The 18291-nt window shown below is 36.1% G+C and overlaps 2 protein-coding genes across 2 annotated transcripts; both read left to right on the forward strand.

Moving 5' to 3' along the window:
- Positions 1-290: 290 nt before the first annotated feature.
- Positions 291-1006, forward strand: LOC121766465 (norbelladine synthase-like). The gene is made up of 2 exons (XM_042162747.1): positions 291-512; positions 593-1006. The coding sequence occupies exons 1-2, from the start codon at positions 329-331 to the stop codon at positions 889-891; spliced, it is 483 nt and encodes a 160-aa protein (XP_042018681.1). The 5' UTR covers positions 291-328; the 3' UTR covers positions 892-1006.
- Positions 1007-13592: 12586 nt separating this feature from the next.
- Positions 13593-14323, forward strand: LOC121766463 (norbelladine synthase-like). The gene is made up of 2 exons (XM_042162744.1): positions 13593-13826; positions 13907-14323. Exons 1-2 carry the CDS (start codon positions 13643-13645, stop codon positions 14203-14205), a joined length of 483 nt encoding a protein of 160 aa, XP_042018678.1. The 5' UTR covers positions 13593-13642; the 3' UTR covers positions 14206-14323.
- The last annotated feature ends 3968 nt before the right edge of the window (positions 14324-18291 follow it).

Consider the following 18291-nt stretch of genomic DNA (forward strand, 5'->3'; position numbering starts at 1 on the left):
TTAGTGTGATGGTTGAATTTGTCGCATAATTATTTCACCTTTGAAAATATATCAATTATGTCTTGAACTAGTTTTTTCAAGTGATGTTTAAAAGCTAATAAAGATGATTTTTATATTTCTACGGCCGAGGGCTATATTTGTAAATTCTATGTAATTTAAGATTGAAATAGTGTTGCACATATTATTATCACTGAATTTTTCATGTTAATAAAACAGTCATTTTCAGCCTTAATTCAACGGGCCCTTATTTTATAAATAATAACCCTCTCAATCTAAACTCCACTTTGTAGTGCATAGACATCACATCCGCCACAACCGGAAATCAGAGATGTACGGGACAATGTCCGCTGAGATGACGGTTGATGTACCGGCAACTGAAGCGTGGAAGCTCTACGGCACTCTACAGCTCCCCAAAGTGGCGGAGGAAGCCAACTCCGACTTTATCAGCCGGGTCGACGTCGTCCAAGGGGACGGCGGCGCCGGAACCATTCTCGAGGTCGCTTTCCGTCCAGGTACCATCCACATTCAGTTCAATCAACTTCCGCTATATTTATGTAATTATCCTAATTAATTTAATTGATTAATTGAGCAGGGATGGGAGGGGGAATGAAGTCGTTCAAGGAGAAATTCATGGTGGTGGATAACGAGAAGCATGTGAAGGAGGCAGAGGTTGTGGAAGGTGGATTTCTGGATCTAGGGTTCACGCTGTATCGTATGAGATTCAATGTGATAGAGGTGGAGGGAAACGAGAAGCAGTGTATAACTCGATCTACGATCGAGTACGAGCTCAAAGAAGAAGCTGCAGCTAATGTTGAAATCGCTTCCATTAAACCATTCACTGGCCCCATGCTACTTTGTGCTAAGTATTTGCTCCGCAACAATGACAATTGATCAACTATAGCCGCAACAATGACAATTGATCTACTATTAACTTGAGACTACGTGTTTTACTTTCATGTTTGCTAAAATAAATTTCTATCCTCCTACTATATATCTCTGTATTTCATTTTCTCTTTTTCCATGCTTTTAATAACAACAATCAATATGAATCTACATATTTTATCAACTCATAACTATGAAATCTTGAAAAAGCTGCCACAAGAAAATCCTACTCCCTACGTTAGCTATTAAAAGTCACACTTTATCCGCCACGAATTTTAAAAAATGTTAATAGAAAGTGAATTGAAAATATTAATGAAATGGGAGTCATACTCTTTGATACGCTCGGTTTTTGCACTATTTTAGGGCCTTTATTTGGTCCATTTTGAGTATCAATGTTGCATTACATGTCCAATAATTGCATATTTTATCTATTTTGGTATTTTGACGTGTTTTGTGAGAAATGTGCAAATTTGAGCCTAAAAAGATAGCTAAAACTCGAAGATGAAAATCTGGAGCATTCGACCCGCCCAGCGGACCGCTGGCGGCCAACGATTGTTAAACAAATAGCAGTCCGCTTTGAAAAAGTTGTGCTGAAAAGACTAGTTCAAGACATAATTGTAACACACCAAATGAGGGTTTAGTTGGAAAATTCCTTTCTACACAAATTTGTCAATTTAGGCTGAAATTCTTATAATTTGTGCACAACACTGAATGTTATTTTATATAGAATTGGGGTTACACAAGTATCACGTCAGTAAGATTGAGCAAGAAAATAGAAATAAATCAGAAATTATATAGCGTATTCAATAGAAGGGAGAAATGGACATTTTGCATAAAAGATGCTATGTATATTTTCATCGCCAAAACTCTTCGAGAGGCACGATTTTTTTAGGTTTGTAAAATTTTTTTTACTACAATCAAGACAATTATACATGGAATCATCTAGAAAAAATATGCATGATCAAAATAGTGCCATTTGTCATTTACTATTCATAATTAATTAAATAATGTGGCTCTTGCTATAAAATCAAATATAGCTACTAGCCTACTATTCACGCCACTTTAGAGAATCAACCGATTAGTAATCAAAGGAGGAAGAAGAAGTTGCAATCTATGAAAGTTTCACTTAATTTGTGTTGACGCTTTGAACCAGTCGAACCAACGTATGGTTATCAAGGTAGAGCTCTCTTTTATCCTATTTTTCTTTTATTTGAAACTAATGATAGGTTATGAGGTAAAAATTTTCTGACCTCGTTGGTTGTCAAATAAGGTGAACTAAATTGAGTTGAACTTATGTATGATTTTTCCGTAGACGTCGGAAACATAAGTTTTTCCATTGAACTAAATTGAGTTGAACCTATGTATGATTTTGTGTATGAACTGACTATCTTAGTGCATTAATCCATGAATCTTAATTGGTCAAATTGTTGTTGAAAATGAATAATATATCTTATTTAGTGACTAAAATAAATTTATTAGAATTTATAATGGTTATTTGATATATTTTGGAAAATTGATTGGAATATTGAAGTGAAAGATCATTTTTTGAGTAAGGAATTGAATATGGTAATGACTAATAACTAAGTGTGATTATGTGAGTGGATTAACCATAGAAATGAGACTAGAATTGATGATTGAAGCATATTCTAACGATTGCAAATAATTGAGATTAAAGAAATTTAGTTGATAAGGTTAATGAGTTTTATTTATAAGATTTGGTAAAAGAAATATGATTTAGAATGACTATGGATGTTAAACTAAATTTGAGGATTTACTAAGTAAGATTCGTAATTACGGAGTATAAAGTACCTAGTGGAAATAGTAACTTAGAATTTGATTAAGGGAATAAAAGACATGAAACAAACATGGAATGGATAGATAAAATGAGTAGTATATGGAATGCATTTAATTGATCTTGAAATTTATCTGTGATTATTAATATTTTTAAATTAGTATTAAATTGACGAACATAAAATTGTGAATAGTAATAGAATATTTGGAAGATTTAATTAGGAGTAATTACTGCAATCTATATATATATATTGTTAGGGTTTGTATGCTAGAAATCACCTTTCGAGTGATTGAATACTGTAAAACTCTAATTATTCTTTTCCAAGTAATGCAACAGATTATTTTTGTCATAATGTTGTTATGTTTTACATTTAATGGATGTTTATTGCATATTTAAATGTATAAGCGAACATAATAAAGTCTAAGTCTTTGTTTTAGTAGACCGGTTGTTGGCTGCGCACAATTTAAGGTACGCGGTCAGTTCTGAACAAAGAAAAATAATAATTTCACAACCTAGATAGGCCTAGACTACCTATCGTGAAAGGTTGCAATGTCAGTCCTATCATTTCTAAGCCTTATTGAAATAAGATGACGTTGGTGTGGTATAGCACTGAATGGATCTAACAGCAAGACGAGTCTTTATGCTATCTACTGAAAGACGAGGTCTTGATAAATAATTTCTTAATCAATGTACGTTGGCATTGAGCATACGATATTGAGTATCTACTACTTTGACTTACCAAAGGTGTGGGTTTTTCGTCACCCAATGATCCAGGTATATTGGGTAGTGGTGATCATTATCTAGCGGTGGTAGAATTGCTATTATGTTGAATCATGCGCGAGGAGAGTGTCGTTTGATAACATCCACAAGAGGAGCTCGAAACGAGGTTTTATTATTCGGAACCTAGCTAGTTGGAGTTTAATTACTATATGAATAATAAATAAGAGTTTCTTGCTAAGTCCACTCTTGGAGATTAAAAATATGTTAATTAATTAATCCCATAGCAGACATTAATTAATTAATGGATGTTTCTATTTTAAGCGCGGGAAATGAATTAAACAAATTAAGGGAAACCCGGAATACTTGTAATTCCGGATTGGGAAAGGCAGTGCAATATTACTTCTGTAGTGGCTGCTCGTAATATTCCAATATAAGCTTGTTTTAAATTGTGGGTTCAATTTAATTAGTAAAAAGCTAATTGGATGAGGTCACGTCCAAATTCTTCCTTAGATCCCTGACTGGGCCCAATATGCGACTTAATATAAATAAGAGAATAAAGGAGACAGAAGACAACTTTTTCATTATTGTTTTTACTCAAATTTTCGTCCCCCCTTATCCTAGAGGGAGTCGAAATTTTGCTCTCCTTCCATGAGCAGCATTCTGTCTGTCTTCTTTATTTAAGTCCTAGTATTCTGGTGAGATTTGCCCACACAAATATCAGTTTACAGTCCGGGACACCAGTCAGAAGATCCGAGGTCGAGTACTCAAGATCTTTACGTGGAGAAGACGCAAGCCATCTTCGACTCTCAAAAGAATCAACGAGGTAATTTGGCTAACTCCGTAGTAAGCATGTTTTAGGAATTATTTGTGCTAAAGCATGTTTAAATTCAAGTTATGAGCATGATACATGTGATAATTACGCAAATAGAATTTATCTAAATAATCTGCTAAATAGATCAGTTTATGTGATCCGGCACCACCCGACGGAAAGCCTAGCCGAGAGCGTCGCGCTTGTGCGCAAGACGCTGGCTTGGGCAGAGGGAGGAGATGGAGCGAGATGGACCGAGACGGGCGGTCGGAGCTGGCCGAGAGCAGGTGCGCCACCGCGCGCGCTGCTGGCCGAGAGCTCGCGCCGCCTGACGGATCATCAGACCGAGACGGGCGCTCGCTGCAGGCCGAGAGGAGCCGCGCCACCGCGCACGCTCCTGGCTGAGATGCCTGCGACACCCGACGAGCTATTGGCCGAGACGCTGGCGGGCCACCTGCACGCCGGTTGCTGTGACGCCGCGTGCGTCGTGGTCCGATGAAGAACTCGTCAGATCTTCATCGTTCATCGTTCATGCACATCTTTTTGGAAGATTATTTTAATGATTATTTAATTCATTAATTAAAAGATATCATTAAAATATTATTATTTAATGGAAATAAAATCTTTTTGGAAGATTTACCTAGATTTTAGGAATATTTTTATTATTATATATATCTATGGAAATAAATAATAATATTTTATTCCTAGATGATATGGATGAGAATAATTTAATAGTTTCCTAATATTTTCCTAATATTTATATATCTAGAATCCTAATTAGGATAGATATGTATGAATACATTAAATAATATAATTTCTCTTCCTAATCTTGAACATGGAAATAATTTGTATTTAATATTTCATGTCTAATTAAGAATTAAATATTTTGTTTATTTTAGATATATCTTATAGAAGACATGAACAAGAATAAAATTCTAGAATAATTATTTTCCTAAGATGAGATAATAAAATACATTATAAGATTTAATTATCCAGTCAATTAAATACTAATAGAATTTATTTAAGCCTTTTTCCTCCTTAAGGCTAAGGATAATTGAATAAAAACCATAACCCAAAATATCTATGCTATAATTACGAACTCAACGTTTGGATATGATCTCCATCAATTGGTCTGCAATTTATAAAGCTTTTTTCTAATATTATCGTCACCTGCTCTGTGGGGACAATAATCCTAAGAAAATAGCGAGTTCGTAAGGGCGGACTTCTCAAATATAAATAGTATGAACTAGAATGTGGTTTCTAATATTATCGCCACCTGCTTTGTGAGGACAATAATCCTAAGAAACTACGAGATTCAGAAGTTCACACAAAATTTATGAGATAGCTTGATCTTGTTAGCAGCACATAAGCATTGTTATGTGAGTGTGTTGTAGGAATGAGATTCTGTAATGCTAAATTCGGTGGTCTTGTTTAGGCAACATTAGGCGGCCATGCCACTCTGTGTCTCTGAACTATTCGTCGATGATTGTGATCAGTAAAATTGTAAGATTTTAATGCGTATTGACCTCCTCTGGAGGGTACAAAATTTTAATTTTGCAGTTGTAAGATTTTGAAAAGTTTTATGGTTAATCTAATCAAACTTCTTACATAAGTTTATGACAACTAAGTTAAAACTCTGTTTTGCAATGCAAATCAAATCGTCAAAATGTCATTCTATCCTCTTTCTGCAATTCTTAAAGAAAGTAACTCGAGGACCAAAATTACATAGAATGGAAACAAAATTTGGACATCGTTCTTACAGCTTAAGAGTACAACTTTGTGCTCACAACCCCGCGACCTCCAGTGCCGGCGGCTAACGCTGCGGCAGGAGTCAGAGATGCACACAAACGGTGGCATAAGGTGAATGAGATGGCTAAGTGCTACATGTTCGCTTCTATGTCTTCAGTACTCAAGCATCCGCATTCGGCCATAGAAACTGCCGCCGAGATCATGCAGAATCTCAAGAATCTTTTTGGTACTCAGAATCGAACGACCAAGTCTCAAGCCTTTCGGGGTATCATGTCGAAGACAATGAAGGAAGGCTCCTCTGTGAGGGACCATGTCCTCGAGATGATGGGCAACCTCAACCAAATTGAGGTTTTGGGAGGGACGATCGATCCCTAGTCCCAGGTAACAATTATCCTTCAAAGTCTTCCCCCTAGCTTCCAGCAGTTCAAACTCAATTTCGAGATGAACAAAAGGAATTACACCTTGGCACAACTATTGACTGAACTTCAGTCGGCAGAGGACCTTATGGTTCAGGCTAAGGCTGCCATGATGACTTCGGCGCCTCGTTCCTCTGGCTTCAAGCCTAGCAAAGGAAAAAGGCAGGCACCGAACTCAGAATCGGGCAAAGTGGCTAAGGGAAAGAAGAATAAGAGGGCTAACAAGAAGCCCACGGGGAAGTGTTTCAAGTGTGGAGAGAAGGGGCATTGGAAGCCAGACTGTCCTAAAAAGGGCAAGGCTACAGGTATGCACCAAGCTCTAGTAGTCGAGTCATGTTTGGCTTCGACATCTACATGCACTTGGGTTATTGACACAGGAGCAACTGATCATATTTGTTTTGATCCTGACTTAATGCAGGTGACAAGACGACTACATGATCGTGAGATCGAAGTCCAGCTGGGCGACGCTACAAAAGTGGCGGCCGTTGCAGTGGGAGACATTTATTTGCATTTTAGTAGTGATAGATTTTTTATTTTGAAGAATGTTTTGTTGATATCTACTTTTAGAAGATAGATATTCGATTTCTTTTAATGACAATTGCGTTATTAAGAAAGATGGTTCTTATATCTGTCGTGGTATCATGGAAAACGATCTGTACACAATCACATCTACACAATTTAATAATCGCAAATTAGAACTCAATACAACATCAAAAATTTCAAAGAAACGAAAAGAACCTTCAAGTTCAATGAACGAAACGTACTTATGGCACTTTAGACTTGGTCATGCCAATGAAAGGAGGATCCATTCTCTTGTTCAACAAGATCTTATTAAAGGTCTAGAGGAGGAACCCTTTCATAAGTGTGAGTCATGCTTAGAAGGCAAGATGACCAAGAGGCCTTTTCAGGCTAAGGGCAATAGGGCCAAGGAAGTACTTGAGCTCGTTCATTCCGATGTATGTGGACCAATGTCTACTGAAGCAAGAGGTGGTTTTCGATACTTCATCACATTCATTGATGACTTCTCGAAAATTGGATATGTAATTGATGACCCACAAGTCAGAGTCTTTTGACAAGTTCAAGGACTTTAAGGCTCAAGTGGAGAAGTATCATGGTAAGAGTATGAAATGCCTGCGATCTGATCGTGGAGGCGAATACCTCAGTGCTGAGTTTTTGGACTACTTATCGGAGTCGGGAATTCAATCCCAATTGACTGTGCCGGGCACGTCCCAGCAGAATGGCGTGACTGAAAGAAGGAACATGACCTTGTTAAACATGGTCCGATCGATGATGAGTTATGCACGGCTACCTACTTCATTTTGGGGACAAGTCTTGCTTTCTGCAAGCCATATATTAGACAACTTACCGTTAAAATCCGTACCTACTACTCCTTATGAGTTGTGGACTGGGCGCAAGCCCAATCTAGCACATCTCAAGATTTGGGGTTGCCCGGCTCATGTATTGGAAAAGGATCCAACTAAGCTATGATCAAGGACAGAGGTATGTTTGTTTATAGGATACCCCAAAGGAACGAAAGGTTATGAATTCTTTAGTCTCCGATATAAGAAAGTTATTGTGAGTACTCACGCAACATTCTTAGAGGAAGACTGTAATGAATCATAAACCCAGCTGTGAAGTGGCTCTTGAAGAGCTAACTTCTGTCACAAATTCCATTAACCAAGAACAAGTACCAAGTGTACAAACAATTCCCGAAACTTCAACTTCTACTCCAAGTATTGTAGTGCCGCGTCGCAGTGGGAGGGTCTCTAATGAGCCCGATAGATATATTGGTTTGGGGGAATCTATGGATCACTCCTCGGACAGCAATGTATTAGATCCTTGGAATTTTGCAGAGGCGCTGGAGGATATCGATCATTGCGAATGGGTGAAAGCAATGGATTCGGAACTACAATCTATGATAGACAAAGTCGTCTACGATTTATCCGTCCTACCCGAAGGTTGTACTGCCATTGGGAGTAAATGGATATATAAACGTAAACGTGGAACCGATGGACGAGTTAAAGTCTTTAAGGCAAGACTAGTGGCTAAGGGGTATACCCAAAAGGAAGGTGTCGATTACGATGAGACCTTCTCCCCGGTGGCCATGCTCAAATCGATCCGTATACTATTGTCTATAGCAGCTTATATAGATTGGGATGTATGGCAGATGGACGTTAAGATTGCGTTCTTGAACGGTAGTCTTGAGGAGACCATCTACATGGAACAACCCGAAGGATATGCCATAAAGGGCAAGTAACACGTGGTTTGGAAGCTTAAGAAGGCTATTTATGGCCTTAAGCAAGCATCTAGATCGTGGAACCAGTGTTTCGATCAAACTATTCAAAAGTTTAGATTCGAAAAGTGCCCAAATGAAAGCTTCGTTTATAAGAAGATTGAAAAGGGGAATGTGGTGTTCTTAGTTTTATATGTAGATGACATTCTTCTTATTAGACACAATAAAAAGATGTTGTCATCAGTACGAACTTGGTTATCAAACCAGTTCGAGATGAAGGATATGGGAGATGCGGGACACATCCTCGGGATCAAGGTTCTTCGGAATCGAGAAAAGAAGATGTTGTGCTTATTTCAAGAACCTTACATCAACACAGTATTTAGTCGTTTTAGCATGCAGGACGCCAAGAAAGGTTTCTTACCTTTGAGACATGGCATCCATTTATCTCAAGAGATGTGCCCTAAAACGCCGTCTGAGATAGAAGCAATGAGAAGGATTCCATATGCTTCGGCGGTTGGAAGTCTCATGTATGCTATGCTTTGTACAAGACCCGATATTTGCCTTGCCGTTGGCATGGTAGCAAGATATCAGTCCAATCCGGGCCAAGGACATTGGACTGCCGTAAAGAACATACTCAAGTACCTTAAACGGACTAAAGACTATGCTCTAGTTTACAATGCAGTCAAGCTCTGTCCTTTGGGATATACTGACTCAGATTTTCAAGCTGATTAGGACTCGAAAAAATCTACTTCAGGATTTGTGTTCACCTTATGAGATGGAGCCGTAATTTGGAAGAGTGTGAAGTAGAAATGCATCGTGGACTCAACCATGGAAGCCGAGTATGTGGCCTCTTCGGAGGCTGCAAAAGAGGCAGTATGGTTCAAGAACTTCCTTATGGATTTAGGTGTGGTTTCGAATCTGCCCAAGAGCATCACTATTTATTGTGACAACTCTGGTGCTGTGGCAAACTCGAAAGAACCAAGAGATCACAAAGCGAGCAAACACATGTTCTTGCATCCATTGGAGTTGGAATTTTCAAGAGTTCCCGACGAATCGCATCAATCCTTGCTTCTACCGTTTGATTTTTTATTCAAGAAGGTATAACTAAAATCTCTTCCTCATCTTCTCCATTGAAACCTTGTTCTTGATTCTCTCATGCATATAGTGAGTGTAGGAATCTTAGATCGCATAATTAATCGGTGGGAATTTGTATTTGTATGAGAACAATTGTGAATATGCGATTTTGAATGAATACGTGTGAAGTTTGAATGAATCATTGATGAATGATGTGTGATTATATGAGAACATGGTTGTGAGAACCTTTTTAAGAATGATTGTGTGTGGGAAACATAAAAAAATTGTGTTGGGATGAATGAGGAAGAAACCCTAATTTCGAAATTGTGAAGCCTGAAAACTGTGGTGTTCAGACGGTGGATTCCGACGTGTGTTTGACCAAGAAACCGATCGATTTTTGACACAAAATTTTAAATGAGTAAACTTCAAGGTGTTTTATGTGTTGTGTGTGAATTTCAGCCACTTTTGACGAAAGATGAATTTTTAATAAATATTTGAAGTTGACTGCGCAATTCTGCCAGAAACTTGTATTCTTTCCCAGAAAGTTTCGTTTTCTATTTGACCGACCAAATGGCCTCATTTTGATGTGAATTTTGAACTAGATGAAATTTAAAGTGTCTTCTGAGTTGTGTGAAAATTTCAGCCTCATTGGACATCGGATGAATTTTTGGTGAATTTTTCAATCGAACTGCACAGTGCTGCCAGAATTTTTGTGTTCCGACCAGAGAGTTGAATTATTGTTCTGACTGACCAAATGACGTGATTTTGGTGTGAAATTTTAACTGGATGAACTTGAATGTGTCTACTGTGTTGTGACTAAATTTTAGCTTCATATGAGGTTGGATGGATTTTTGGTGATTTTTACAAACCAACCGCGCAGTTCTGCCAGATTTGTTGTTATGTGGAAATATCACTTGTTGCCAAGTTTGAGTGAATTATATGATGCATGTATGATTTAGGAATGTATCCTATGACGTGATTATGTGTGACACGTTGAGAAATATTATGGCATGTTTTCCTTATGTTGATGAATGTTGGGATGGGTAATTTAAGAGAATGATAAAAGGAACGATAGGACATGCATGATAATGTGAATTGATGGAAGGCTGATTTGTATGGTGGTTTGGCAAGGGTTTTTGTGTGTACGTGAGCTCAAGGAACGAGGGTTGCCTTAAGTGGATATTGAATTGTTTAAGCAAACGAGGTGGGCTTTCTTTTTCAAATCTCTTTATTTTCCGAAAATATGTTGTGGTGTTATAAGGGTGGTTTAACTGTTATATCATGCCATGATGTTTTGTTTATGAGATTGTTGCATGATGCCTAGTTCGTCTGAGTTTGCTCATTTAGGCTATATGACTGTGTTGTGAAACGAATTCGGGTCTGAGTAGGGCCACAAACCCTATCAGGCTGTGTACACTGGTGGGATCGTGAGCCGTCCTTGCTAGTCGGCCGGTCTCATGGGCGAATAGTGTGGCCACACTTTCGTCGCACTGTGATATGATGATTGTGATTGATGGATCGATGAGAAAGTGGGGAGAATAATTGTCTAGCCAGACTTTGAAATATTTTTGTGTTCTCGTGATATTTCTTAACTACACATAGGCGTCATCCTTGACTATCATTGAAACCTTATTTCCGCTACTATATTTTTTAACTATGCCTCAAGACCTTACTTTATTTCGTACTGTTTTGAGTATGTCAATTTCTGTTAGACTTTAATCCGTTGTTTACTTCATTACTCTAAAATGGTTTTTCGTAAACTAAAACAAATGTTTTCTTTTAGAAGTTAATTGGATTTTTGATGTTTATTTTCCCCGCTGCTTCTTTGGAAAAATCGTTTGCTAAGTCTTTGCTAATTAATAATGAATTTTTGACATTAAGTTTCTTTAAACTAAAAACTTGCTGTTTAACAGTTGATGAGCTAATTTTTTTTTCTTTTAAGCTAATTGAGTCTTTCTTATGAACTGTTATCCTTATATGCTGCCCTTAATGTTTGTCCCTTGGTCACGATCGTCTCGTTTGTAGTACACCTAGTATGGGCGGTCGTGACATATATATATATATATATGTGTGTGTGTGTGTGTATGATAATGTAAATACAAAATATGGGGTGTTACAACAATTGATCTATGTCAGTAGGTGAAATAATTCTGCGACACGTTCTACCATCACACTAATAAAAATGTGAAACATCTATGTCAATAATAATTCTGTTGGTGGATAACTTCGACCTGAGCTAGATTAGGATGGTTCTGTCAGGGGCGGCGCCGCTAGAGAACGAGCAGGAAGTCGCAGACGGTTTTGGATAGGTGAAAAGTGAAAAATAACTTATATTCCTTACTTCATTTTTCATGTCCTTTAAATGATCATTTAATAGCGGAAACACTAAATTCAATCTAATTAGTCCCTATATTTGTGTAGAGATTATAAGAATTATACTACTAATTGATTTACTTTATTTTACTCTAAATTCAGTGTTAGGAAAATTAGTTGGGTAGGTGGAGGAATGTGAAGTTAAGTCGGGTTAACTTGTCGTTACTCCCTATTGATGTATTGCATATATAACTAATCGATTTAAATCCTTATTATGGTACCACTTGCATCTAATACTTTGTCAATTTTGATTTATAATATAACTAAATGCACGGTTCCTAGAGAAAGATATTGCACCGAATTTTCAACAAATTGAACATTTATTTATTGAACAATAGAATGGCATACTTAATTTGATTTCATTTTTTTAACCCTTTTTTTATAGTGATGCTTCCGTCTTTGTCGGGTAATTTCAATAAATTGTTTAATTAATTATAGAATGACTGCCAATCTCTGCAGTTGCTACCACGTAACATGCATGTTAAAAATTTGAACATGAAGTTATGTACTTAGCCATGTATGATAATAATAATATTATCATAATTTATATCCTTTTTTATTCTAGGTGGGATAGATAGACCACGAGGAATTCATGTAATTGGAAAAAAATAATAAATTCATGGGCTGACTAATAAACATAAATTTCCTAGCCTGTTTGTCCATACTATATTTTTTCGTAAGTAATATTTAGTTATATAATAATCCAAAATTGTCAAAGTATTAGATGCAAGTGGTACCATGATAAAGATTCGAATCGATTAGATATATATGCATCACATCAATGAGGAGTAATGACAAATTAATCCGACCTAACTTCATATTCCTCCACCTACCCAACTAATTTTCCTAACATTGAATTTAGAGTAAAACAAAGTAAATCAATTAGTAGTACAATTCTTATAATCTCAATACAAATATAGGGAGTAATTAAATTGAATTTAGTGTTTCTAGTATTAAATGATCACTTGAAGGACATGAAAAATAAAGTTAGGTATATCAGTTATTTTTCACTTTTCACCTGTCCAAAAACCGCATGCGGCTGAGCATAGCCGCTTCCAGCTCCTTCCCCAGTGGCGCCGCCCCCGGCATAACCTTCCTAATCGAGCTCAGGTCGAAGTTATCCACCAGATTATTAGTGACATAGATGTTTCATATTTTTATTAGTGTGATGGTTGAATTTGTCGCAGAATTATTTCACCTATGAAACATATATCAATTATGTCTTGAACTAGTCTTTTCAAGTGATGTTTCAAAGCTAATAGATATGATTTTTATATTTCTACGGCCGAGGGCTATATTTGTAAATTTTATGTAATTTAAGATTGAAATAGTGTTGCATATATTATTATCACTGAATTTTTCATGATAATAAAACAATCATTTTCAGCCTTAATTCAATGGGCCGTTGCCCATTAAACGAGTCACACAGAAAATTTAACCAACAAATCAAACACTATATTGGGCAATTAAATGCACTATGAATGCCCCTATTTACCAATTCAACCACGCCCTTATTTTATAAATAATAACCCTCTCAATCTCAACTCCTCTTTGTAGTGCATAGACATCACATCCGCCGCAACCGGAAATCAAAGATGTACGGAACAATGTCCGTTGAGATGACGGTTGATGTACCGGCAACCGAAGCGTGGAAGCTCTACGGCACTCTACAGCTCCCCAAAGTGGCGGAGGAAGCCAACTCCGACTTTATCAGCCGGGTCGACGTCGTCCAAGGGGACGGCGGCGCCGGAACCATTCTCGAGGTCGTTTTCCGTCCAGGTACCATCCACATTCAGTTCAATCAACTTCCGCTAGATTTATGTAATTATCCTTATTAATTTAATTGATTAATTGAGCAGGGATGGGAGGTGGAATGAAGTCGTTCAAGGAGAAAGTCATGGTGGTGGATAACGAGAAGCGTGTGAAGGAGGCAGAGGTTGTGGAAGGTGGATTTCTGGATCTAGGGTTCACGCTGTATCGTATGAGATTCAATGTGATAGAGGTGGAGGGAAACGAGAAGCAGTGTTTAACTCGATCTACGATCGAGTACGAGCTCAAAGAAGAAGCTGCAGCTAATGTTGAAATCGCTTCCATTAAACCATTCACTGGCCTCATGCTACTCTGTGCTAAGTATTTGCTCCGCAACAATGACAATTGATCAACTATAGCCGCAACAATGACAATTGACCTACTATTAACTTGCGACTGCGTGTTTTACTTTCATGTTTGCTAAAATAAATTTCTATCCTCCTACTATATATCTCTGTATTTCATTTTCTCTTTTCCATGCTTTTAATAACAACAATCAATATGAATCTACATATTTTATCAACTCATAACTATGAAATCTTGAAAAAGCTGCCACAAGAAAATCCTACTCCCTACGTTAGCTATTAAAAGTCACACTTTATCCGCCACGAATTTTAAAAAAGTTAATAGAAAGTGAATTGAAAATATAAACGAAATGGGAGTCATACTCTTTGATACGCTCGGTTTTTGCACTATTTTAGGGCCTTTATTTGGTCCATTTTGAGCATCAATGTTGCATTACATGTCCAATAATTACATATTTTATCTATTTTGGTATTTTGACGTGTTTTGTGAGAAATGTGCAAATTTGAGCCTAAAAAGATAGCTAAAACTCGAAGCTGAAAATCTGGAGCATTCGACCCGCCCAGCGGACCGCTGGCGGCCAACGATTGTTGAACAAATAGCAGTCCGCTTCGAAAAAGTTGTGCTGAAAAGACTAGTTCAAGATATAATTGTAACACCCCAAATCAGAGTTTAGTTGGAAAATTCCTTTCTACACAAATTTGTCAATTTAGGCTGAAATTTTTATAATTTGTGTACAACACTGAATGTTATTTTATATAGAATTGGAGTTACACAAGTATCACGTCAGTAAGATTGAGCAAGAAAATAGAATTAAATCGGAAATTATATAGCGTATACAATAGAAGGGAGAAATGGTCATTTTGCATAAAAGATACTATGTATATTTTTATCTCCAAAACTCTTCGAGAGGCACGAATTTTTTAGGTTTGTAATTTTTTTTTTTACTACAATCAAGACAATTATACATGGAATCATCTAGAAAGAATATGAATGATCAAAATAGTGTCATTTGTCATTTACTATTCATAATTAATTAAATAATGTGGCTCTTGCTATAAAATCAAATATAGCTACTAGCCTACTATTCACCCCACTTTAGAGAATCAACCGATTAGTAATCAATGGAGGAAGAAGAAGTTGCAATCTATGAAAGTTTCACTTAATTTTTGTTGACGCTTTGAACCAGTCGAACCAACGTATGGTTATCAAGGTAGGGCTCTCTTTTATCCTATTTTTCTTTTATTTGAAACTTATGATAGGTTATGAGGTAAAAATTTTCTGACCTCGTTGGTTATCAAATAAGGTGTGTGTTACATTTTGAGTTTATCTATCAATCCTTGTCCGTAGACGTCGGAAACATAAGTTTTTCCATTGAACTAAATTGAGTTGAACCGATGTATGATTTTGGGTATGAACTGACTATCTTAGTGCATTAATCCATGAATCTTAATTGGTCAAATTGTTGTTGAAAATGAATTATATATCTTATTAGTGACTAAAATAAATTTATTAGAATTTATAATGGTCATTTGATATATTTTGGAAAATTGATTGGAATATTGAAGTGAAAGATGTTTTTTTGAGTAAGGAATTGAATATGGTAATGACTAATAACTAAGTGTGATTATGTGAGTGGATTAACCATAGAAATGAGACTAGAATTGATGATTGAAGCATATTCTAACGATTGCAAATAATTGAGATTAAAGAAATTTAGTTGATAAGGTTAATGAGTTTTATTTATAAGATTTGGTAAAAGAAATATGATTTAGAATGACTATGGATGTTAAACTAAATTTGAGGATTTACTAAGTAAGATTAGTAATTACGGAGTATAAAGTAACTAGTGGAAATAGTAACTTAGAATTTGATTAAGGGAATAAAAGACATGAAACACACATGGAATGGATAGATAAAATGAGTAGTATATGGAATGCATTTAATTGATCTTGAAATTTATCTGTGATTATTAATATTTTTAAATTAGTATTAAGTTGACGAACATAAAACTGTGAATAGTAATAGAATATTTGGTGATTTTTTTTATTGGAGGATTTAAATAGGAGTAATTACTGCAATCTATATATATATACCTATATATAATGGGGTGTGCTAGGGTGCTTACAGCATCTTAGTGTAAAACACAACACAAATCACAACCCTTGGATCATTAGATTGGATGATTGTGATTAGTTACATTATCATACTAAAAATCTACATTATTAGCCGAGGTACATTAGACTAGAAATTTACATTATTAGACTAAAACTGTACATTTTTAAACAAAATGCTACATTATTAGCCGAGGTACATTATTAGGCTAAAAATCTACATTATTAGATGACACGTGACATTAATCAAACCGTTAGATCACAAAACCAATGGATTGCATGTGTTTTGTGTTTCACTTATACTTAGCTTTTGGATATGAATACATCCCTATAATATATATATATATATATATATATATATAGGGTTTTGATCTATGCAAAACCATATTTAAATACAGAAACGCAAAATAATATCATGCGTAGGGCATTTTTAGGTCATACTAACCAAGTATGACCTAAAATGATCTTAACATGACATAAACTCAAATCTTATAATATGACCTAAAAATGCTTAATTATGACCTTCCGTGTTTTTGGTTAATTATTGACCATTAGATCATCTAATCCTATGGCTAAGATTTGGAGATAAATGGCCACGATCTGGAATGACTCCTCATTTTTGTTCGGTCATAATAAGACCGATTTATGTCATGTGATGGGTAAATTAGGAATCAAAAAAATTAGGAACCGTCATTATCGTTTTTAGTGGGCGGATTTAATGGTAGTGTTTACTGCACATGCTAAAATCACTCATTTATTGAAATCACCCAAATCAAACGGCTTAAATCCAAAATCAGAAACCCAAAACCTAATCAACTTTATCTCTCGCTTCTCCAATCAATCAAAACACTCCTCGCCGACGATTCTTCAGCAATGGTGGATACATGCTCGGCCGGAGCAGCGAAGGATGACGGAAAAGGTTAGCAAGGGTTTCTAAATCCGTAGTTTTCGAGAATGTGCAATCTGAACTGACGCAGTGTTCTTTAAGTTGGTGAATGGATTTTTATAAATTAATTTAAAAGAGTAATTAAAAGACATTATGTTGTGATCCTGCGCTTCCAACGACATAACACCTAAATAGCTTAGCAAATTGGCCAACAAGCTAACCTACAACTCCTGATGCAGCCGATATAAAGACGAGTTCACCCTTTTTTGGAGAGCAAATCTCATAAAATCCAACATATGCAGTGATACCGGCCATACCTTCACAAAATGATCGTCAAAATATGCAGTGATAGACGCAGAAAATTTCATTTAAAGATAATTACTTAAGTCTAATACTTTTGTTAGCGATGTGTGTATGATGTGGTTATGTGTTATTATTGTTAACATTTTAAAACACGTATTTCACAATTGATTTATTCTGATTTTGCTTCCGATTAAGATTTAGAGTTTAAAATGGTTTTATATAATTCTATAACCATAATCCAACCAATGAATTATTTAACTATAAAATTTAACATTATTTTGGTTGATGTCACATTTAATAGTTAAAATGCAAAATCAAATCGAATCAGTAGTTTGGTTGCAAAATCAGAACAAATTAATAGTTTGATCGTTTACATGTGAATTTAATAGTTTGGTTGCAAAATAGAACAAATTAATAGTTTGATAATTTACATATGAATTGTAAAGTCTGTATGCAAAAACTATATTTTGATGAAAATTTATAAATTTATAGGCAAATTATCTTACAATAATATGCACTGATACGATACATACGGCTGCTAATTTGACAAACAAATTTACCAAGAATTCCAGTGTAATAGGAGAGAGGCACATCCATTGTTACGACCGCATTCTCTAAGGATAGAAAATACGGTTGATCGCGACTAGGGGAGGATGAAAGAAGCGGGGTAAAAAGGGGAAACTGTGGCACAACTGAAGCTTGAACCGAAATAACTCTCATAATATATATCAGAGTGCACGATACAAAGAGTGCAAACTCCACTTTTGCACTGCAGTGGAAGAGTCAAGAGCAGATAACGTCGTGTATGGAGACACGTCGCATCCGAGTA

Source organism: Salvia splendens, chromosome 15 (assembly GCF_004379255.2).
Source record: "Salvia splendens isolate huo1 chromosome 15, SspV2, whole genome shotgun sequence".
NCBI lineage: Eukaryota > Viridiplantae > Streptophyta > Magnoliopsida > Lamiales > Lamiaceae > Salvia > Salvia splendens.